This window comes from Diadema antillarum, unplaced genomic scaffold (assembly GCF_040938485.1).
Source record: "Diadema antillarum isolate AM-2024a unplaced genomic scaffold, OU_Dant_1.0 seq00000773_RagTag, whole genome shotgun sequence".
NCBI lineage: Eukaryota > Metazoa > Echinodermata > Echinoidea > Diadematoida > Diadematidae > Diadema > Diadema antillarum.
The window spans coordinates 30,275-54,415 of record NW_027271662.1 but is presented as its reverse complement, the minus strand read 5'-3'; the positions used below and the strand labels follow the sequence as shown (position 1 = coordinate 54,415).

General features: G+C 42.1%; 2 protein-coding genes across 2 annotated transcripts in view; both read left to right on the top strand.

Annotated features, from left to right (window-relative positions):
• Positions 1-18,279, top strand: part of LOC139738899 (uncharacterized) — a 34,763-nt gene extending 16,484 nt beyond the window's left edge. The window contains exon 2 of the mRNA XM_071649529.1: positions 17,908-18,279. Within this exon, the coding sequence (XP_071505630.1) occupies positions 17,908-18,279 (372 nt within the window). The remainder of the gene's footprint in view (positions 1-17,907) is intronic.
• Positions 18,280-20,615: 2,336 nt separating this feature from the next.
• On the top strand, positions 20,616-23,438 carry LOC139738894 (uncharacterized). Its single transcript, XM_071649524.1, has 2 exons — positions 20,616-20,879; positions 21,300-23,438. The coding sequence occupies exons 1-2, from the start codon at positions 20,818-20,820 to the stop codon at positions 22,747-22,749; spliced, it is 1,512 nt and encodes a 503-aa protein (XP_071505625.1). The 5' UTR covers positions 20,616-20,817; the 3' UTR covers positions 22,750-23,438.
• Positions 23,439-24,141: the final 703 nt, after the last annotated feature.

The window sequence follows — 24,141 nt, the reverse complement described above, 5'->3', positions numbered from 1 at the left end:
CATTTCCTATAGCACCTACTCAGTGTTTCACGCACTGACTGTGGGATAGGCGCGTCGGGTGGGCCTGCAAGCCTCGGTAAACGTTCTCTTGATCAGGATTAACCAATGCAGCACACAAGACGATGGTGATAAAAAGTTGATAAACTATATGCCTATGTTAGTATGTATAAATAAACGGTGAGCACGCCGGCGGGGTAATAATGCACACGCGTCACGTGGCTATTATGCTGTCAGCGCCTGCTTGTAGTGTAAATCTGAAATGATAAGCCACAATTTGTTGTCTTCCTTGTAAGACTTCCGTCCTGTTAGTTACTGTTAGCGTTGCATGTCCTCAGCAGCTGGGATTCCCTAACTTCACGGGACGAAATGTAGCAGTAGGCCCTGAATATACGAGCATAATATACACTGAATGTCACAACCGTGCTGATACGATCACCATGATTATTCCACTATTCAGACGACGATTTCAACAGTGGTGCAGATTGTTTGTTTGTTTTTATTTTCGAAACAGTAAAATCGTATTATACATAGAATAAACAGTGTTAAACTTGACGTAATTGAAACATGATGAATCAAGGTTGAAGTATCAAAATACAATGAAAAAAAGAAATGACATGTGACAATGTGGTGTACAGTGGATAGCCCATTTCAGATTTATCTTCTGATAGATCTGTTCTTGGGGTCCGAGATTGGACCAGTTTGTTGTAGGTCCACCATCAACTGTAACTATGTATGGCCAGTCGTGGCGTGAGTTGCGTAGCGGATCGCACGACAGTTGGAACCCAGCATGAATCTGCATGGTTAATTCTCAAGGCAGTTTTATTGAATAATTGAGTCATTGTTATCAGATAGGCAATGGCAATCTCGTATATAAAACGAACGTGACCGCCACTCGTTCAATTCTATCATACGTTATACACTCAAGGGCTAGTAGGCATATGGTATCACGTACAATCAGGGAGGTGAGACGACCTCCCTGGTACAGTAAAACAATAACGTTTCATGATATTGTTCATCTCAAAAGCCTATATAGGCCTACCAAGGCAATTTGTTCTTGTTTTGTTTTTTTTTTTTACTTGCTGGTTCTTAGAAGCTTAATAGACGAAATCTATGTTTACAGAGGGTTAAAAAAAGAGAAAGATCACAAGAAGGTCAATATTTGTGCATTGCTTTCGATTATTTTACTGACTCTGGACAACGAGATTCTGCACCCACCATATCCCTTTATTAGTCCGGTCAAACCAAACACAGGACCATTAGTGCTTTACACAGACAGGAATGAGATTTTGAGAATGTGGTCCCAAAATGGATAAAGTCTTGAAAGAAATTCTCTCCTCTTTTGCATGTAAAGATTGTCTTCTTTATTAACCCGGTCAAACCCCAAACACATGGTCATTATGTCCCATAGCAATCGAATTTTTATGATTGTCATGTGGTCAGTCATGGGATTCTCGTTTCATTTTGATATTTTCTTTCCAACGAGAGGTGTAAAAACTGTAAAGCATATCCATGAATTAACATCGAACACACAATAAAGACTATGAAATATAGACATACGTGAGTGTCACCTGCATGTTGTAAATAGATATTCAGTACATGTATAGCGTCATGCAGAATGACCTGCAAGGAGCGCCTAGTATGTAACTATTGTATATAATGTGAAATAGCATCTCATTCAAAATAGGTATATACGCCAGCATGCAATCAGATCAACAACAATTGAAACAAGCCCCTAAACATACCTGCATGTTCTGCCTACACAAAACCTTCCACGAAACCTCTGTCTTGGGATATAAGCAAGAACATAGAATAGCAACAAGTGTCATGATACAACTCAAGATATACAGCGACTTGCAAAGTAAACATGATTAACACAATCAAATATGAACAATTAGTCAGACCAAACCCTCGGCATACCTGCAAAATATGAAAAACTGCATAGAAAACCGATCTCTTGCGGAGAGGGAGGGGGGAGGGGTGGGAAGAAAAAATATAAAGTCTGACTTTGATCACAATGTACCAGGATGACAGTGTCAAATTAGAACCTGACACAGATCAAGGGACTAATAAGGCGATAAGCCTATGAATATCAGTCCTTGTGGATTCGCATTACGAGCGTGCACGTCTTGACCAGTAACTACACTGCTGACCACGGACTGACCAGTTGTAACTCCAACTGACCGCAACCTTGGCGTCCGAACTGTGAGGAACGCAGAAAAGATGCAAGGAGGATAGAACACGAATACCGCATTTTGAGGATAGAATAATTGTTAAGGTATATCACTAGACCTGGACACTGCAGTCTTTAAATTCAGCTTCCCTGAATGATCAGAAAGTATTCACATGCATGATCTTCAGTAGGTATACATGCCCGCTTATGATTCGGCCATTCTTCAACTTGAAGGGGGAATTCAAAGGCCAATTCTACAAGCACAACAGTGAGAATTTGATAAACATCGGATCAAAAGCATAAGTTATAAAGCTTCAAAGATTCGCTAATGTTTGTACAACACTTCTTGAACAGTTGATGTGAATTGAATAATTATGTAAATGAATGAACTGATGATTTCATCACCTCACAATTTTCCATCGATAATGTACAAAAAAAAAATAATTGGCGAAACTTCAGTTTGTCTGGTCTAAAAGTATGGAGCATAATGTTATTCTTGTCATGATAGAATAACTTCAAAATAACAATCAGTCAGATTTTTTATGTCTGGATTTGATTCAGGAGCGTTATTGTGTTTGATGAAAAGAAAAATTGGAAACTTCATAATTTCATGTACACACTGTATGTCAAAGTTATTATAAGGGGATTTTTTTATTTTTATTGAAAGGTTTATTTATTCATATCACATCTCGTAGCCCGAGGGCTAAATTGCGTATAATATCACATAAAATATATACATACAAATTCAAACATTCAGACGGTTACAGAGTAAAGCATTTGCACGTGTGATGGAATTGAGTGGGAAAATATCATAAGTATGCAAATCAATAAGGTGAGCATTATCCGATATAATATATCATGCAAGATAAGAACATATTCCACATTTGTCAAAACAAGCAGAACTATATAAAAATACTGTGACGGCTGGTTTGCCTCTACTCCAATAAAACTACAAAACATCATACACAAAACATCAGGTTTGCATGACTGATGATAACCAAAGATAAGATATTTAAAAATTTAAAAATGTGATTGCACAACCCCAATATAATTACATCAACTGATTTTTTTTTTTGTATATTTCATAACCAAATTTTATTCTAATGACTAGATTATCAAATGAAACATATACCCTAGCACTCTCATCCGACCCCTTAAAAATACCCGTGACCCACATTCTTCTTTAAACATAATCCAAATAACAACATCAAACTCACAGAATAGTTCCTCTAACTGTCCAAAAATATACATAAAAATATACATAAAAATGTCATATTTCTCCATTTAGAATTGCAGATTTATTTAAAAAATAGCTTTATGGGGGTGATTCTCAAAGCAATATACGGAAGAGATGTAGAGTATAGAGATACGAGAGGGATAGAGGGAGAAGGAGAGATAAAGGCAATAAGTATGTGTATACAATACATCATGCACAATACGCACAAATACACAGCCTTTTGCATGTAGTCACATACCATGTGCGAACCTTTGTATAAGGGGGCAGGGTTACAAAAATAACATATTTATATTCTGCGTAGCTTTCTCAGTAAGATACATATCATAAACCACACATATTTGTTAATAGATATTGGGAAAATAGAAAGATACTCGGTGATGAACAGCAACATAGTCAGAAAAGTTGCTCCATCAAAAATGATAACATTATCAGTGAAAGTTTTCGCCTGCCGGGGGAGATGGGAAGGACAAAACAAATTGGATTAAAAAAAAAAAGAGGGTCTAGCAAATTTTGGATGTGTATGTAATACATCATACAGGTATACACATACATACATACATACATACACAGACTTATGCATGTGCATACATTACTACGGACGTTTGTATGGGGGTGCAGAATGAGAAAATAAATTTATATCCTATTCAACTTTCACAAGAATGAATACATACATATCGTGGACCGCACATATAAAAATTGTAAAGATAAGGAGATACAGCAACGTGATAGGGAAGGTGGCCCCATCAAAATAAAAACAGAGTCAATGAAAGCTTTCACCTGGTAGAGCAGATTGGAAGAACGTGGTAGAATGGGTAAAAGAGGGGTCTAGTAAAGATAGAGAGGGAGAAGGAGAGACAAAGAAGGACTACGTGAATGTGTGTATGCACACATAGGTATACAAACAAACACAGCCATATGCATGTACAACTTTTCTCAGGAATCCAATAGTGACGTAATCAGAAAAGTAATCCATTAAGAAAATAACATAATAAAACTCATTTGTATTATGTCATAGGGTAATGATATAGAGGTGATGACCTTGATAACCTTTTCTGAACAGGAAAGGAGGAGGTTAAAAGGAGAGAAAGAAGTAAAAGGCTGAAGGAGAGAGAGAGGGGAAAAAAAGACTGTAAGGAATGAGTATGAGTATGAGGGGCGTGTCATCATTCATCACACAGAGACTTGTCAGTAGTCTTAACCCGGGATAACAATTCAAAATGATTTACATTGATGTAGAATTCAACAGCCTTGTGAGGTAAGGAATTGCACTATTCTCGAAACGCTTAGTGCATCACTGATTCACTATTGCATATTTATTAATTTATAGTGACTTTTCAAAGAAAACTGTTTCATGAAAACCTGCGAAACTTTACAATATCATAACTTCGGGGAATTAATTTTCTTCCGATTTTGATCACAGTTCACTGACTGTATTGCTTGTAAAGGCCGTGTCACACCTTTCCGGGCAAGCCTTGCGTGCGACTTGCGAAGAACAATTCTTACTACCCGGAGGTCCCCGCAGATGACCCGCGCATGACAGTACATAGCACATATCTCACCCGTAGTCGCCCGGAGGTGCGCACGCGAATCTTTTTTTTTTTACCCGCAACCATGTTTAGGCCCTGTCACTCCTTTCTGGGCAAGCTACGCGGGCTTGTTGCGTGTGGGGATTTTCCAGCATATCCGACAGTTTCTGAGGGCGGACATGGATTTGGGCGAGTTTTGCATGTGTACTTGCTGGTCGCGTTCTACTTAAGTTCTACTTGCGGGTATTCTGTGTGACCTGCGTGCCAGGCGCCTCGGGGCTGACAACTCAGTGAAGAAATTCCTTTGAAGGAATGGCAGAAGTCCCACATAATATCATTGTCTTTGCCGCATACGGCAACTGCGAAGTACCTGCGTGGAAGTTGCCTGCGAGGTGCTGCTGCTAAGGGCCTTCTACTGGACCTCTGCGGGCAATCCCCGCGACTCACCCGGAAAAGTTTTGGTCATGCTCAAAACTTAGCTGCGGGTAAATCGGACTTGCGTGCGCACCTCCGGGGAACTTCGTGCGAGATACGCGCTTGGTACTGTCAGGTGCGGACCAACTGCGGAGAGCTCCGGGTAGCAAATTTGTTTCCCCGCAAGTCAACCCGCAAAACTTCCCCAGATACGGTATGAAAAGGCCTTGGGCATGCTCAAAACTTGTTCCGAGTGACTCGCGGGGGTTTGCCCGCAGAGGTACACGCAGAACACCAGTAGGAGACCCATACCGGCAGCACCTCGCAGGCAACTCCAACGCAGGTACTTCGCAATACCCGTAAGTCGCTCGTAACAGAAAACGGATCAGTTTCAAAGCTCTTACGCAGGTCACACGGAATACACGCAAGTAGAAGGTAAGTAGCACGCGTCTAGCAGGTAAGACACACGTGCGAAACTCTCTTGCGTGCTTGAAAATCCCTACTCGCAACAAGCCCGCGCAGCTTGCCCGGAAAGGTGCGACACGGCCTTAAGAGTTTCCCTTTTCTTTTCAGACTAACATTTTATTTGTCCCGGATTTCCACTTTCGACCAATCACCTGCATAATAGAGTCGGTAGGATCTATGTGTTTACTGTATAGGCCTACATCACGGAGGCAATGACTTGATATCGTGGAGATGATTATCTTGCTGCGTTCAATATTTTTGTCTTAGCTTACGGCATAATAATGACGACCATGACGACGTATTGCATAAATTACCAACCACATCTCCCTCGATCATGCCATAATGTAGAGGCTGAACTTGTTGAATGGACTGCATAGGGTTATTCGTTACTTTCCTCATCAAATCATTTTGTCCGTGCACATGAATTCCACGACGATATACCAGGAAGGTGGGATATTATCAGCCATACAGATACCCATAATGAGATTCTATTTGCGTGTTTCCCAGGGTGGGGTATGAAAGGATACGGAATCAAACCGAAAGTGAAATGATCGCATAATCATACTGTTGATATGGAGTGATCGCATTGACATCAATAATCGTGTGCAAAAGCCGAAACTACTTGAGGCAAAGTTCCTATGAGATCGCTTGCAATGGGTGTGTCTGATAGGACATTTCTCAAGATGACATGTACAGGCCTAAATCATTATTCCATGGTAGCTTCCTATACCCAGGAAGGTGGAAATTCTACATCCCTGCTATAGGCTACCAGATGCTTGGATGGTCATGGATTTCTTCATATAGGTCATACTGCAAAGTGCGGGCATGCCCATGGTTTGGTTTTTGTTGGAGCTTCATTCTTTCGTGAAGTAATGCCCACTCTGACTTCGATGTCCTTCTGTCGTACATAGAGCTAACAGATAAGAGAAAGCCTTCATATAAAACTGTTGCATACTATAAATCCGGGATTCGTGCTGAACCACGCCCATATCGCATTGCGTCCAAAGTCACGGTATGCGCAGATCATTTTTTTTTTTCTCCTAAGAGGACGTGCCATGTCAACATGTGAAAGTCCTCTATCACAAAGACACTGTCTATCAATGTGGTGGCTAATCTGAAGAAAATAGTCAAATTCGTAAAGGAACTTGACATCCATATACCCTCCAATAGGTTATGAGAGCTTTGCCGTAAAAACTATACTTATTTTTTTTTAATAAAAATGATAGATACGCAGGAACAAAACCACATTGCTGTAACCAGAACCGTGTTCAAACTGATGACGCTGTCTACAAGGAAAAGGGACTATTCAGTATAAATCCGGTGCAGTCACAGTAGCGATCACCACCAAGCGCAATAGTATATAGGCCTATCAATGTGTCTTTTCATTTTTTCTCTATTTGTTTTTTATTTTTATTTGATTACCTATCAATTCGTTCATTCACGTCTCTCTCCATTTACACGGTCAAATTTAGACGTATTTGAATTTGTGGATGTAATCATTTTCCCCAGGGGCCGTTGATTTGACTAGTTTCATTTGCACGCATTTCATGGACTCCATGCTGTATTAGGAGTAGGTGCTATACTCGACAAGCCTGCGGTATTATATTGAGCGCGGGCATTTTGACTGGCTTCCAAGAAGTACGTACATTACCTGTTACAAACGTATGCACATAATGATAGCTAAATACACATTTTAACTGGAGTGTGTAGTGTAGAGTGTTTCACAGCATTACCTAGGCACTCATACATTATGAAAGTCGTCAACGCAGAGATTTACCGATAAGAGAGGAAAGATTGAAAGGAGGCAGGCAGACAGACCGATTGTTCTTGAACTTCAGTTTGGCACATTCTTACATTTTGTTCAATGTTTTTAGTTTGCCTTCGAGTGAATAATAAGGAAATATTGTGAGAGACCTGAAAAAAGGAGTCTGTCAGCTCCGTGCAGCACATTCATCCGTCTCACCGTCAATCGGGTCTTGACCCCAAACTTTGTATCCCAGGGAGCATAGCCTAGCTTTCAGTCTGAAATCAGTTTTTAGCTCACCTGAGCCAAAGGCTCAAGTGAGCTATTGCGATCGCCCTTCGTCCGGCGTCCGTCGTGCGTCGTGCGTCGTGCGTCGTGCGTCGTCCGTCGTCCGTCGTCCGTCGTCCGTCGTCCGTCGTCCGTCGTCCGTCGTCCGTCGTGCGTCGTGCGTAAACTTTTTACATTTTCATCTTCTTCTTGAAAACCCCAAGACCGATTTTCATCAAACTTGGTAGGTAGCATCCCTAGGGGGTTAGGAACTCAATTTGTTAAAATGGGCACCATGACCCACCCAGGGGGCCCCCAGGGGGGCCCAAACCCCCCAAATTTAAGGAATCTTTAAAAATCTTCTTCTCTAGAACCAGAAGTGATAGAGCTAAGTTAATACTATGAGTTAGTTCATTGATGACTGTAGTTTCAAGTTTGTTCATGGCAGAATCAGGGATGCCCCCCTTGGGACCCAGGGGAGGGGGGTGGGGAGGGGTTCTAATGGGGCCTAAATTGTACATTTTCATCTTCTTCTTGAGAACCCCATGACCCATTTTCACCAAACTTGGCAGGTAGCATCCCTAGGGGGTTAGGAACTCAATTTGTTAAAATGGGCACCATGCCCCACCCAGGGGGCCCCCAGGGGACCCCCAGGGGCCCCAAATCCCCAAAATTAAGGAATCTTTAAAAATCTTCTTCTCTAGAACCAGAAGTGATGGAGCTAAGTTAATACTATGAGTTAGTACATTGATGACTGCAGTTTCAAGTTTGTTCATGGCAGAATCAGGGGTGCCCCCCTTGGGACCCAGGGGAGGGAGGTGAGGAGGGGTCCTAATGGGGCCTAAATTGTACATTTTTATCTTCTTTTTTAGAACCCCATGACCCATTTTCACCAAACTTGGCAGGTAGCATCCCTAAGGGGTTAGGATCTCAATTTGTTAAAATGGGCACCATGTCCCACCCAGGGGGCCCCCAGGGGGGCCCAAACCCCCCAAATGAAGGAATCGTTAAAAATTTTCTCTTGAATCAGAAGTTATACAGCTAAGATAATACTATGAGTGAGTACATTAACCCGTTGAGGACGAGTCCCGAGTATACTCGGGCAGGTGTCTATGGGAAATGCGTGTTGTAGCAAAATCAGTCCGTCCTCAACGGGTTAATGACTGTAGTTTCGAGTTTGTTCATAGGAGATCCAGGGGTGCCCCTCTTGGGGGCAGGGGTGGGGGGGGGTGGGGGTGGGGGGTTGGTTAGGAAGGTCCAAATGGGGGCCTGAATCGTACATTGTCATCTTCTTCCTGAAAACCTCATGATAGATTTTCGTCAAACTTGGCAGGTAGCATCCTTAGGGGGTCAGGATCTCAATTTATCAAAATGGGCACCATGCCCCACCCAGAGGGCCCCAGGGGGCCCCCAATCCCCCAAATTAAGGAATCTTTAAAAATTTGGGCCCTTATTGTACATTTTCATCTTCTACTTCAGAATGCCTGGTCAAATTTTGGTAGAGCTGTGAATAATTTAGATTAGTGACTGCGTGAAAGGTGAACTTGCGATACTCAGGTGAGCGCTAGACCCGCGGGTCTCTTGTTTTTTTTCATCAGCTGATGTGTAATAGTCGCGTTGCTACTGGAATAAAAGAAAGAATTTAGGTCAAGGCAAAGTGATACACAGCGAAAGCAAATAAACCCGCTGTAACAAAATGACAGCAGTTTTGTCTGGTTCATGAGGCCTGTATGAGAACGCACCACGATAATGCTCAACGTGAGTGTTCAAGCCATTATTTACTATTTGCAGATGAAAAAAACAAACAGCTTTAGTGCTTCAGAATAGTTCTAAAATGTGAGTTTAGGGATACAAACAACCAATGTAAAAATGTTAATCAGTACAGTATAATCAGTGTTAAGCATTGTTAAATATAGGCCTACACAATGTAAACAGTAGTTTTATCGAAATCATTTCTAGAAGAAACAGTGTACAGTTATTGTTTACTGAGAAAATTAGTGATAACTCCTTATATTTGAGCCTGAGGCTTCCTTGCAAAATTTTTATATGGTGGGATATTTTGTGATACAACTGAACTATACATAGGCCTATGCATCAAGATACTTGTGATATCATTCCTTTTTTAATCACTGCTCCCAATGGTAAACAGTGGCTTTATGATTTATTACACTAATTACTAGTACCCATCTTGTGTCACAATCTCGTATACCCTATTATTATTATTGTTGTTGTTATTATTATCATTACTATTATTGTTGTTGTTGTTATTATTATTATTATTATTATTATTATTATTATTATTATCATTATCAGTCTGAAGTGCGACTATATGCGTGCGGAGGTATACTGCCACAGATTGCGAGGATTTTTGACAGCGATAACGAACGCAAGAAAATCACGACAAAGCAACTGTTTGTTGTTGAGTTCATATTACAGGGTCACCATAGGATTGTTTACAGCGGGTGGTTGTGGTATAGGAGTGACCCGATCTTCTTGACCTCAAGACGAATAGGCATAAGACACCCTAACTGAAGTTACCAAAGTCTCGAAATATGAACGAACAGTTGTCATGGTAACTGCGTGCTGTGAGTAGCGACATGTCCCCCCCCCCCCCCCCCCCGCCCCCATTGCCCAGGATGCAGTTGGAATGTAAACCCGCGGTTATGTAGAATATTTCGAAAACAGGATGCCAGGAAAACAAACCCACGTGGTATATCAATGTTCAACTCGGGCAAAGTCCTGTCCGAATCACGCTAACAAGAGAATACAGTAGCACACCAATGCCAATGAGTAGGCCTATTAAATGCGTAAGTGTGTGTGTGTTTTAATGGTTAAATTGCGATCATTTTGCACTTTTTTTTCGACATAGTTTCCTCCACTTACTTGAATGCATTTATTCTTTAAATGAAGACCTCGCATTTCGGGAGGTTAATAAAATTCACGACAGAATCGGATAACCTCAATGATGTTTGTTACTGGAGCTTATGAAGGTTTTATCGCTGGCGCAGTTGGAAAGCCGCCTAGGGTATCTATACGAATCTACAGAGGTATGTGTATGTATCTTGGCTGTTCAATTGTTAAAATAACCCAGCCATGAGGATCCAGTCTATCTTATAATTGGAGAAGGTCATGGGCCTCCACGCGTTGTAAGCCAAAAGAAAGCAAACGAATCCCAATGACAAAGAAGCTCCGTGTTATCTAATCGTTATTCAGTTATCTTTTGCATACTGCATCGTGTACCAGCAACAACCGATTGGATATCGCATTACTGAGGAGAGGTGTTGGTATCACAGAAGCCTGTACCACCAATTTCTTCCTGGTCTGTGAGTATTGAATGTTCATTCGTCGCTATAAACGCCCAGATTGGCGGATCAGTCAGAGGTGGAGTCCCCTTCCTGGTCAGCGGAAAGAGAAGGAACGAAAGATGAACAAAGTGGGCGGAAGTTATTAACGCGTTTTGATGTCTGTAAAAATAGCGATATTTATGATATGAAAACATCTGCGACACTAGGTTGAAAATGAAATGAAACGAATATCACCGTAGCCTCACTCATACAGCAGCATTACTCATGTCTTTTACATTTCAGAACTTTCCGCATGAGAGCTTGCGAGATTCTCATATATGATATATGATCCTGATGTGAGGGTGGGGGAGGTGTTCTATTCCTCCCTCCCCTGTCTTTGTGGCACTTATCTTTGTTTGATACCATGTTCTAGATCAAGTTATTAATCCACTGCGGTCGTTTACTAAGCAACTATACATGCACTAGAACGCACACACACGCACACACACACACCTACGTCGATACTAGTTTGCAGGCACAAACCCTTGTTGGTCGTATTAGGAGTCTGCATTTGCCAAGACTAATACACGCACCACTGCACTGCAGCCTCTCCCTTGTTGGGAGAAGCTACAACACAGGGCCTATGGGACAGTGCTGAAGTGGTGCATATAGTAGTCTTGGCGCAGACTCCTTTACGACCAACAAGGGTTTGTGCCTGCAAACTACGTCGATACCGTGACCACTGCAGAAACCTCCTCCTATACGCTTCAGCAATGTTAATTAAAGCCCCAATAATCATTTGCAGATGAAAAAAAAATGCTTTAATGCTTCTATATAGTTCTAAAATGTGAGTTAATAGGGTAAGAAACAACCAACATAAAAATGCTAATCAGTATAATCAATGTTAAGTACTATTAAGATATTTATGCAAGATGTGGTCATAGATTTATTGAAATTGTTGTCAGAATAAACCGTCTACAGTTACGGTTTATTGAGAAAAGTAATGATATGTGTCCTTTATTTGGGGCTTTATTGCCAAATTTTGTGTGGTAGGATGTTTTGCGATACATCTGAACTATAGGCCCCACATATTATGCATCAAATGTGATAATTCGAACATTTTTAAATCACTGCTCCCAATGGTAAACAGTGGCTTTGATGTAGATGGAAGATTTATCTTCAAAGAGTTATCACTGTGATAACTTGTTGACGAAGAATAGAAGTCGTATCATTACGATTTTACTGAACGTTACTGAAATAGTTATGAAGCAGTGATACGGTTGCGAAATGTTATATTTTTTACTTACACTTGGTTTGATGCAGTTTGTGTGGACGTGTGTGTGTGCGTGTGTAATGTGTGTTTGCGCGCAGGGGTGGGGAACGGTCGGTCAGGTTCTACTGCACTTTGTGACCTTGAACTTGGAAGTTCATGTGACTTTGGCGTACACAATTTGCACACCTCTCCCCGTGTGATGTTGGACGCACCTATTTTATATCATAGAGCCAGCTGGCGGGTTCCACCGGTAGTTGTCTTCTCCGTTGGCCAAGCACAAAGCGGGGTTTCAACTCTGTATTTCCTCTGTTTACTCTATTTTTCAGAGACTTCCAATTTTTTACATTTATTGCAGCGATTGCAATTATATTATTCTTCCCACATCCCACGGACAGATTATTTGTTGACATTGCCCAACATCTTGGGCGTCACGTGATTGAACAGAAATAACAGTAGCTATACGTCCATGTCAATTGATGGTAAGACAGCGACAAAACGATGACGTGGGTGCCAGTATGGTACCTTAGATTTCGCAAGCTGTGTATTATTTCTACAGACATTCCTACATAATGTGTTGCCGCAGAAAGATTATTATTTCATTTTCCCTTTCGCTTGATCGTATGAAACCCGCTGAGTGGTTTCTTTGATCGGAATCCAAGCGTTGATAAGTCGGTGATGACAGCGAAGTTCTACCTTTCGGTTTGTTCTGAGAACATTAGAAATAGAAAAGACACACAAAACTAAGCGAAATCCTTGAGGAAACTGTAGTGCAGTTCTTTAATCACCAGCCTTGTATTGCAATGTTGACTGAAATCCACTTTTTCTTTTGCTGCCGTATGCTTCTTTCGTTTTAAACCTGCAGAATTCTTTCTGTATGACACAGTTCAAACAAAATTTGTAGCCGGTAAAGTAAATTAGTGACTACCCCCCCCCCCTTTTTTTTTTTAACGTGTATTTGTCGTTTGCCCATACGGAAATCTCTTGAGTGTCCCCATTCAAATCTTCTTGACCTTTTTTCACTTTTCATCAAACATGTAAATACGTCGACAAGCGGTCTTGATCGTCGCGTGTAGCCAAACACTGAGTATCAAATGCATAATGGACAGGAATCGAGTCGAGTGTCTATTGGTATACCAATCCTGAATATACACATGAGGTGGGTGCGTGCTTGTTGATTTAAAGTTTGCTGCCAATAAAGTTGAAGTGTGCCGGATCGACAAAGTAATGGATGGGCAAATTTGACCCTGCGTGTCACCTCGCAGTTTCCTCCAGTCGATTTTATCTCCCGAGCCAGCTTCTGAACCGACGTGTTTTTAAGAGCATTCTTGGAACATAGGAGACAACTGTTTGGCCATGGGCCTGCATTGATAGCGATTTCATGTATGCCGTGAACCCAACGAAGTACACAAAGAGATTACATGGCGCTGTGTGAATGATGGCTGATCCAGCGTACTAAATTAAAGGGGGATTCCCCGTCATGTAAAATTAATAAAAGAGTATAAAGAGTCTTCCTTTTGCCGTCTCGTCTGAGGAACACGACTTGGGCAGTTTCAACAAAACGGCATGTAAAATAATTTTCTCACCTTTTTTTCTCACTTGCGAGTGAGATGAACTGATGATACAATCGCCTTTATAAAAGTTTCCATTTGGTTTGCACTTGATGATGCTGGGGAAACTCTGTGTTCAATTTTCTTAACTCTCTGAAACTCTTGAACCACTGTTTATTTCTTTGGCCTTCGTTACACATAGCAATGTCGCAAGGAGTATAGAGTTCCCCTCCGTGTTACAAGTCTTTTTGTTGGCTTGATTGTCGTTGAACCGATATCATAATGGCAATGAATGATGACTTCAAGGCAGCAGTTTGATGTTGTTGTAGAAGCACACATGCAGACAGAGGGATACAGTATAGCAATGAAGAGGTTTGTGTATAATACATATTTTCTCAACACTGAAAGAGTGCACGTTATACACTCATTACAGACGTACATTGGTGAAACAGAGCTCCCTGGTTCTACAGGAGGTTCCCCTGACAGTGGCGTATCTCTTCCTGTCGTGACAATAATGGAATATCAAAACCTTGCAAACTTGGGAATAATGTAACATAATTAGGCCTAATATGCTTCACCCTCAGTGCTTTTTTGACCCTCGCTGGTTTTGATGCTTGAATCTTGGCAGCCGTAATGTTATAGCAGTTCCGTCAAGAAATGATGAAATATGCGGATATTTGTCAATCTTAAAAGTGTGCTTAGTCTACGGAAAAGGGCCGAGTTGGGGGGGGGGGGAGGGTGTGGGAGAAGGTATTAGTAGGCCTAAACCTCCCACGCCGGGGGGGGGGGGGGGAGGGGGTAATATTCAGAATTGAAATTCAACAATCTTGTGCACTCTAAGGGTGAAATATTTGAACAGTTTTCTATCAAAAACACATAAAAGTTTTCCACATGTCGGAAATTATTTGGGGGGGGGACGGGGAACAAACATATAATTTCTCCCCCACCCCCCCCCCCACCCCAAATAATTTCCGACATGTGGAAAACTTTTATGTGTTTTTGATAGAAAACTGTTCAAATATTTCACCCTTGGGGGGGGGGGGGGTGGGGAGAAATTATATGTTTGTTCCCCTCCCCCCCCCCCCCCCCCCCCCCCCCGATAGACGTCTCTGGCTGCTAACGAATCCAGGCATGTTCCCGGCCAATATTGCTTGGGACTATGGACTTTGCACCCGTCTGTCTGAACATTATTGACAACGAGCATGTGTTCGAGATGTACATCTACGTCTTTACATCTCGGTGACCATGGCAACTATTTTTGGAGCGACTTCACGTATAGTCAGAGTTCGAGGTAGACATTCCGGATTCATGGAATTAGCCCTTGCTTGAAAAAGGGAGTCACGTAGTAGACTTGGGATTACAGAGAACTAGCAACTATCCATGAGAATATTTATATTTCGTTCGTTTGACGTGGTGTCAAGTGCGATGTTCTCATGGAGTATACTTCATGCCTCGACATGCGATGGTTAGAAAGAATTAAAAAATGCATAGAATTATACCAATTAATTAACACAAACCATGCGTGTAATATTATCATTTCTTCATTCAAAACGTCTCAGATGCGAACGCCAAAGGGCAGATGCAAAATACTAAACAGATGACGCTATGGGCAATATGTTTAGGGGACAAAACATAATATCGTATTGTGTGGTCAATGATTGATAAGTATGATAAATAGATATCGCGTAGTATATAGGCCTACACACACACACACATATATATATGTATATGTATATGTATATCATATATATATATGTATATTATATATATATATATATATATATATATATAGTAGATTGATACAGATTTGAAAGATAAAGGCAGAGTGTAGTGCTTTGTTTTTCGTTATCACTAAATATTTTAATAAGGAGGATCTCATGATGGATGTAACATGACTCCCTTCCTCGATGACAATGTACAAACATTCCGGGTGTAGACTTCCGCAGCACGTTGGAGATGAAACTGCGGCTCTCTAATAAACAGCAAGCAGCTTGTGCTTGTCTTTCCATATGGACCCGGCTTCAAGGCCTTTCTTTTTATTTTAGATAGCACTTTCTGCAGTCTTTGGTTTAACCAATCGCTTGGCTGACATACTCCATCTCTGAGATAGTACTGGAATAACTGAGAGCCAAATGACCGTATAAACAGTCGTAGGGTCTCTCTCGCACTCTTATTTATCGCGCAACAATACAACGGGGTAACAAAACGTCTTGACAGAGACTGTAAGTCATGTTCATGTCTTTGAACTTAATCGCGACAATGTTTCTCATCGAAACTGATAGTTAATCAATGTCATATGATGACAACGTAGCATCACTGCATGTATTATTTCAACCTTTCAAGGAAATCATTGATAGTTGACAAGTCATTATCAACTCTATTTTTGTTGCTGGTTATCATCGCACGTCCGGACATGGTCAGTATCTTAAAGCCACTGTTTACCATTTGGAGCAGTACTAGAAAAAAAAATGTGCGAGTTATCACATTTGATGCATATGTATAGTTCACTGGTATCACAAATCAACCTTCCATTTTAAATTTTACAATAAAGGCGATATCACTAATTTTCTCAGTAAACCGTAACTGTAGACGGTTTATTCTAGCGATTCTCAACAAAACTATTGTTCACATTTTGTATGACATTAACAGTACTAAACATTGATTATACATTAACATTTTTCCATTGGTTGTTTCTATCCCCAACTCATATTTTGAAAATATTTTGATGCACTAAAGCTGTTGTTTTTTTTCATCTGCAAATGGTAAATACGCGTTGGCTTTGATATTGAATTCCGTAATGCATGGTGTCCATTTTTTTCCCCACCCAAATCTACTTGAGCGTCAGAGGGAGGCTCGCTTTGAAGAGCTCACGGTTATAGCTCCGTACTGAGGAAGCCGTGGGCCTATACCTTTCCTTCCTATCATATTCAGATTTTCTAAATTGTTTCATTTGCTGGAACATTATTATAGTGGATGTTAAATAGGATGTTCCATGTTATTATTGTATCAGTTTTCCATACTCGGGAGAAAGCAAGGAGGATGAAGGTCGCCACTAATGATATCTGACATTCATTCATCCGGCCGGGTGATAATCATGATAATAGCGTGTGAAAAATCAGTGTTGGTACAAAGCGTTCCTACCTTCCGCCACTTCAATGCGGTTAGACGAAGTGATGTACATATACCCCAATAATGATAATGATAATTCGAGGAGATAATACGATATAAGAGATCTCTGGCGGAAATTCCCACGTGAAACCTTGGCATTGCTCGAGTGTTATCGTTCGTTCTCAACATACATTTACATAAATTAATGGAGTAGGTAAAATTTCACACTTCAAAACAACATTAACGACAACCATCCATTTTGGAGCGATGTATCGGGTGTGATACCATGAACGATAATGCTAGGGTTTTCTTTCACTTTTCAACCATGGAGCAAGAGAGATGTCTCTTTTGCCACCCCTTCAAATTAAAAGTCATCCTGGGATTGATCCACATTAGTTTACTTAGGATGGATATAATTTCTTCTATTTCAGTTTTAAAAAAGGAGAAAATTTTGTGAAGAATTACGTGTGTATAGTGTGTATATAGATGGGACAGATGTTGAGTGATACGATCATTTCTTCATCATCTAACTTGAATGTGTGATTGAATGATAATATGAATGTTTGCATAATTTTTAAGATATTTACAATTCATGTATATTTATGTATACTATTCAAATAGGCCTATATATATATAGCCGATGGTGAGGACTCCAACTTCAATGGAGAAGGGTTTTGCTTGTATTTTCAATGTGTCTTCTTCCAGGTGGCTGGGATTGTTGGAATATAAGAATTGTGCAATACATTGTTATTATTATATCAGGGGGTTGTCGACGAACTTGCTCTGATCTCTTGCACCTCTTATACCCACTGCCTATAATCCCTCCCACATTACTGATAACGTCTCCTTGTATCTTTTCCCCTTCTATGCAGGCGTGGAAGCGGAAATGGGTCGTGATCCGCACCAACACTACCAAGGACTCGTCGCAGTCCTCCGTGCTCCTGGAGCTGTACATGGAGAAGGGGGCCTACAACAAGCAGGTAACCAGTCTCCTGCTGGAGGGCATCACCCACATCCGGAGGGTCATCTCCAAGAGCCAGAGTAGGGCCTTTGAGTTCCTCAAGGGCGGAGGCACGGTGGCGCTGACCCTGTCCGGAGACAGCGAGACCGACACCCAGGAGTGGATGGATGTGTTCCGGAAGCTGCTCCTGCCCGCATCAGAGCAGAAAGAGGTTACGTCGGTGCTGGGCTTCGGCTCAGGTGCGTCAGTCTTCCGTTCAATTGTGTGTCCCCTCCCCCTTTAGTTCAATCTGTGTTTTGTTGCCCTAAGCTTCCAACTCTACGTAATGTTTTTTCCTATCGTTTTCTTCCTGCATGTGTAAAAATCAGGCTTTGAATTGTCAATGTTCAGATTTCATGATTTTTCCTGTGTTTATTCTGTCGATGTGGGAGAGCCCCCTTTTCACTGACCAGTGCTTCAATAATTATTGTTACCAGACTTTTTCTGAATATTTAGATCGATATTGAAATCTACAGAATCTTGGTGGAACTAATTGATGGGAGATCGATCGATTAGAAATGATAGCACGTTTGTGAAGTTCACGTTCACGTTATTTTGTGAAAACGAGAAAGAAATTGTCACGGCTTGAAAAGATTCAACGTCGTCAAGTATATGCCATAACAAAGATGTACCTGTTTTGAAGCGCACGAGTTTTCATCGTTGAGTTTATCGCTCTGGTTTTTTTTTAAACTCTTTATGAACCACTCCTCCCAACCGTTTCCCAGTCTGTTCGATCTCTGCTCCTGCCTCCGAAGATAAATATCCGTGTTTTAATGTATGTTCGCTCTCCCTCCCTACATTTTGGTCTCCAGTGAGTGAACTGCTGACTTTTGAATTCCATTCTTTCCAAGCGTATTGTTTGTAATCCGAAACCCCTCCATGACCCACTAACGTATGTTTTTCATTCCCGATTTGTTTGGGCTTTCTTTTTTCGTCTCTTTCACATGTTAGATAACATGATGGAACCGCACCTTTTGAGAAAGTTGTAACATTATACACGTATATTTGTATTTATAGACACAACTTAGGATGGGAAGTTAAGTCTGAGGTATGCAGCTCTTGCTCCCTATTGTTCTTGAGTGCTGGCTGATCGGCAAAGAATGTCTGATAAATGTAGATCGGATGACGGGGGTAAATGTGGGCGGATGGGATGAGAAAGGACTGGCTCGTAAACTACACTGAGAAGACAGAAAGAGAAAGAGAAAGTGAAAGAGGGGGGGGGGGGGAGCAGCACATTGCACCTTAGTTGAAAAGTAGAGGTGTCTGCGTGGTATCCAAAAATGACGTGCTCTATACAGCAAGCTTTTGTCATCTCATCCACCTTATGTAACTACTACCGTCCCACAATCCCCCGCCAAGTCACTTCTGGATATGTTAACTGTCAAAGGAAGATCGTCTGCTTTGAAATATCGCGAAGTCAGCATGACAAGCCTCTTTTAGTTTTCGTTTTAAAGCTCTACAATCGATGATTACCGTGACTGTGAGAACCTCCGAGACTTTCATTTTCGCAATAAGTGAGCTATATTTTAGGTACTAAATTGCCATGACAGTTGTTCAACAGTCCTCGTACAAAAACCCGGGCATTTCTGTGAAAAGTCTCATGGCCGTGTGCAAAGAGCTCTGTAATGAATTGAATTTTGAAATTCGACTGAAAGAGCGCATGTTCCGTAGAACACAAGAATTGAATATCATTGATTTCCCCGGTGACCTATATAAAATGTTGATGACGTCACTATTCTCTCTTTAGAAAATCTGCGACGTTGAAATGCTACTCTCCCCCTCCCAACACACACACGTTTTATTTTTAATTCCCCGTTCCAGTTTCGTTCTGTAATACAATAGTCATATTCACACACACACACACACACACACACACACACACGCACACACAACCAAAACACAAAAATGGCAGTTAGTATTCCACTACTTACGCAGTATGATCACATAAATTCGTACACACAAAGAAAGAATTTATGCACTTATTCAAAGACCTGCAGCTAATCAATGTTGGCCTATCCGTAAAAGTTTTACAAGAAAATCACTAATAGTTCATCATGATGAATTCAATCGCTCTCATTAATGCTGTTTACTCGCATAAAATGAGATACAGTACATTTTCCACAGGGCAGTGTCGTACTACCAAACTATTTGAGGTTTTGCTATTGTGGGTTTGTACATTAGTCGAGGCATGCTGCATATTACACCAGAGTTTTTGTTGGGATTAGAGCTGACTTTACTGTTGACGACATTAAAAAAAGACAAGAAATTTCATCATTTATCTCTTGTTGGAATCTGTGGACCCATTTACGTCAGCCGAAACAGTGTGAAGAGGATGCCATGGACCTTTAGACATGGATGTCTTTTGTCATGACCACGGCGGCCATGCCGGGCACATCCAAGATTGACCTTCATTCATTTTCACATTGGTATCCTTACCATTGCTGGTGGAAATTTGTTGTGATAGTAACGGCATTGCCGAGTAAGTTAGTAACGATGATAATGATATTTGTAAGAATGATAAAAGAAATTATAGAAATGAAGACAGTATTCATTATAATAAAGTGGATGATGATGATGATACCAATGACAGTAATGTTATTGTCATCCTTCTTAACCTACCGCAGAATTCATCCGTGTCAGCGTCATCCCCAACAAGGACTCGGAGAGGCTGAAGCTGTCTGGAGTCTACCTAGCGGGCGTATCTCGACTCACCGTCGCCCTGCACCACCCGCTGACGGGCGAGAAGGCCCTGGAGTGGGACTTGAGGCACCTCAAGAGGTTTATGCTGCCCAGCAAGGGCCCCCAGCAGGACCTGGAGAAGATCGCGTGCCTTCAGATCAGCAAGTGAGTGGTCCTCGCATCAATGCCGCCACTGGCGCGTTAACCCTCCAATACCCGCTGCCAGTCACACACCAAAGCACGATCAGTGGTGTTTAAGAGAAATTGTCCAACGTATTGTATTAGCTGCATGAGGATAACTGATGTATATGTTGTCTGTACTCGTGTCCGATGCAGATTCCGCCATTTCCGAAGATTTTCTGTCTATTAACAACTGAATGGCATGCAATGAAAAACGCACATAGCGACTAAGTCATGTAAGTGGCGCAGGAATACAGAGAATTAATTCATCTTATTTTAGACTAAGAGTTTGCTGGCTTATCAATGGACCCTTCCTGACTATCATTGTGACCAATACAATACAGAAATGTGTGCAACGATTACCCATTAATTGTTCATGACTATCTTATTTTTCCTGTATTACAGTCGAAGTCCCCAGGGCGAAGGGGAGTACCTTTTCTACAGCCCAAGTGCCAAGCCCTTCGTGGAAACCATCTACGAGCGCTTGAGCGCGGCCATCACGGTGAAGGAGCGACGATCCCGCACCTCCTCCATGCTCTTCGAGATCCCGCCCAAGGAACTGGAGCAGCTCGCCAAGGCGATCCAGGAAGGCGGCGATCCCGGGTTCGTCATGGTGGGATCCGACGGGAGCATGGAGGATACTGTGTTTCACGAGGAGGACGAGGAGGACGTTCAGGTCAAGTCCAACGGCGATGCCAGCAACGACAAGACTGCCAAAGAGAACCATGTAAACGAAGTAGCGCCAGACAAGACTAACGGGGGAAATGGGGACGCAGTAGAGATAAAACCGAGTGGGGATGTTGCAGCGGAAGAAAATCACGTGACAGCAAATATGGAGAAAGCAGGCGAGCAGAAGGAAGAACCGTCGAGTAACGGAGGAGACCCCTCGCCGACCAAAAACGCGGAAGAGCAGTCGACGGGTCCTGAAGAGGGAAAGACAGATAACAGTGATCAGAGCTCAACACCAGCAAGTGCTGAGCCGCAGAATTCCGAGACAAATGGAAAAGCCGATGAACATGAAGTGGTAGAAGCCAATGAACAAAGTGCTACTACCGAACAGGTGGCGACCGAGGCTGAGACCAATGGTTCTTGCGAGAAACAGGACGCAGCCACTGGAGCTATTGACCGCGAGGAGGAGGAGGAAGCGGCAGCTGGTGACGTCACACCGCACGTGTCACAAGAAGCGGCAGAGATACACCTTGAAAACGACGCAAGTAAATGTGATGAGGAGAGCGGCAGTAAAGATAGGACTGAAATAACGGACATCACCGAAGCAAAAACTGCTAGCCCGGATAATGATTCGGACACTCAAGATAAGGTAACGTCCGACGACAAAGCAGAGCTTTCGCCAGAGGGGGATACGATTTCGGCAGAAAAAAATGACGCCGCTGAACAAAATGACAGTCCAGGTGAAAGTCAAATTGCAACTGATGGCGACCAATCGCAGGTGGAGGAGGCACCTTCTTCCAGTGAAACGGTGGGAGGAGCGGGGAATCCAGAAGCTGTTCAAGAACAGCAACTCGGTGGTGTCACCGCGACGGCTGGGGAAACTGCGAGTGAAGAGCAACCAGCGACTGGTGACGCTCAGGTCGAGACCTCTTTCGATCAGGAACCGTCTGCTCAGTCCGCGGCTCATGTTTCCGGCGAATCGCCGGAGGTACTCCAGGAACAGCCGGCCGCTACGAACGAGCCCGAACCCAATACTGCCTCGCCAGTGACAGCACCACCTGAATCTTCAGCAGCGGAAGAGGTTCCAGCTTCTCCTCCAGCGGAAGAAAGCGCCGCCAGTGACGTGAAGACAGATGAGTTTCCGGCGGAGTCCAGGAACGAGACGGAGGAAGACACTGCCCTCTGAGGAGTGAAATGCAGCCCTCGTGAAGGCCAGACCGCTTCAAAGACCACGCTGATTTCAGTGAATAAATATTGTCTGCCTGGCACACTTGCAGATGGCGCGAATGAGCTCGCGTATGAATAGAGAGAATGCAGCGAGGGAATATTGAGCCGTGAGCAAGCCACACCTAACAATGGCTATCTCACTTTTTACGATGTCTTCGAATCTTCCTTTGGGACGCCCTCACATCGGAATTTATAGAAATTGGTGATCACATCAACCAAAAAACCCTAATACATTGTATTTACTACATTGTACTTATGCCGAACGAGAAGCGTAATACGTTATTCTGTCGTAGGGCTACTGTCTTGCATTTTTACAGCGTAAGGTGTTTATGGAAATCATTCCAGTTTTGCAGTCAGAAGGAAGTTGAGTTTGCGCAGGCAATCAGATTGTGGGGAAAAAACAAACCCTGTAACTGACTAATGTTTGGATTCAGAATTCCTCTTAAAACAGAAACAGTAGCGACGACAACAGCTGCAACGATAACCAAAATTCATCACCGTTATTCTCCACTAATGACTTGCAACCTGTTATCGTCTACTCACAATCACGAGCAACTCGGTATTGCTATCAGATGAAATGTGTTGTCTCTTGAAGACACAGAGTCCTTACCCGATAAAAGCCTTCTCTCCCTCACGTACGACACGATAGACGCGGGTAGAGTTTTTTTTTTCTGATTTTTTTTTCCAGGGCATTGGGAATATGATGTAGATTCGTACTGGCTAGGAAAATTCTTCTGACGTCTTTGTCACTAATCGGATACGCGACGAACCTTATTTTTTTTTTTCATGACAGCATCATCTAGGCTTCTTTTAATACGAATGTCTTGTTCCAGATTTTTTTTTTGGAAAATTGCCACACAATGACACTAGCATCGGAAATTGATTTAAGAGGGCACTTGAACGATTACAGTGGTGACTTTCGACGGAAACGTCGGGTTGGCTCAAATGGTGAAAATGATAGTGGAGACAGACTTTTTTTTTTGTGGAGACAGACTTGATGAGTCATATTATTTGTCTTAGTGGCAAACTCATCGCAAGTAAAAACCACCACTCTGTTTTGCAACACACACACCACACCCAAGTGTTTTCGGGTTTTCTTTTTCTTTCGTTTTGTTCTACTTTTGTGTTATTTTTTTATTGTTGTTTCGCAGTATTTTTGGCACCTGAAGTCATGGATATATCCTTTCACTTATGACATCATTGGAAAAATGTTTTGATGAATGAATTATATTAATGGCAGAGGACAAGCCAATTCGTACAGTTCACCATCATAGATCTGAACTGAAAAACAAAACAAAATAAAACACGAGAATGCTGAAAATGGATGATACAGAATTCTTGGCGATTGAAA

What these genes read in the sequence shown, in the direction of transcription:
- LOC139738894 (XM_071649524.1), top strand. Translation starts at nt 20,818, where the DNA reads ATGCTGCCCAGCAAGGGCCCCCAGCAGGACCTGGAGAAGATCGCGTGC. An exon ending in GCGTGCCTTCAGATCAGCAA is followed by an intron (nt 20,880 to 21,299) that starts GTGAGTGGTCCT and finishes CCTGTATTACAG; the next exon opens with TCGAAGTCCCCAGGGCGAAG.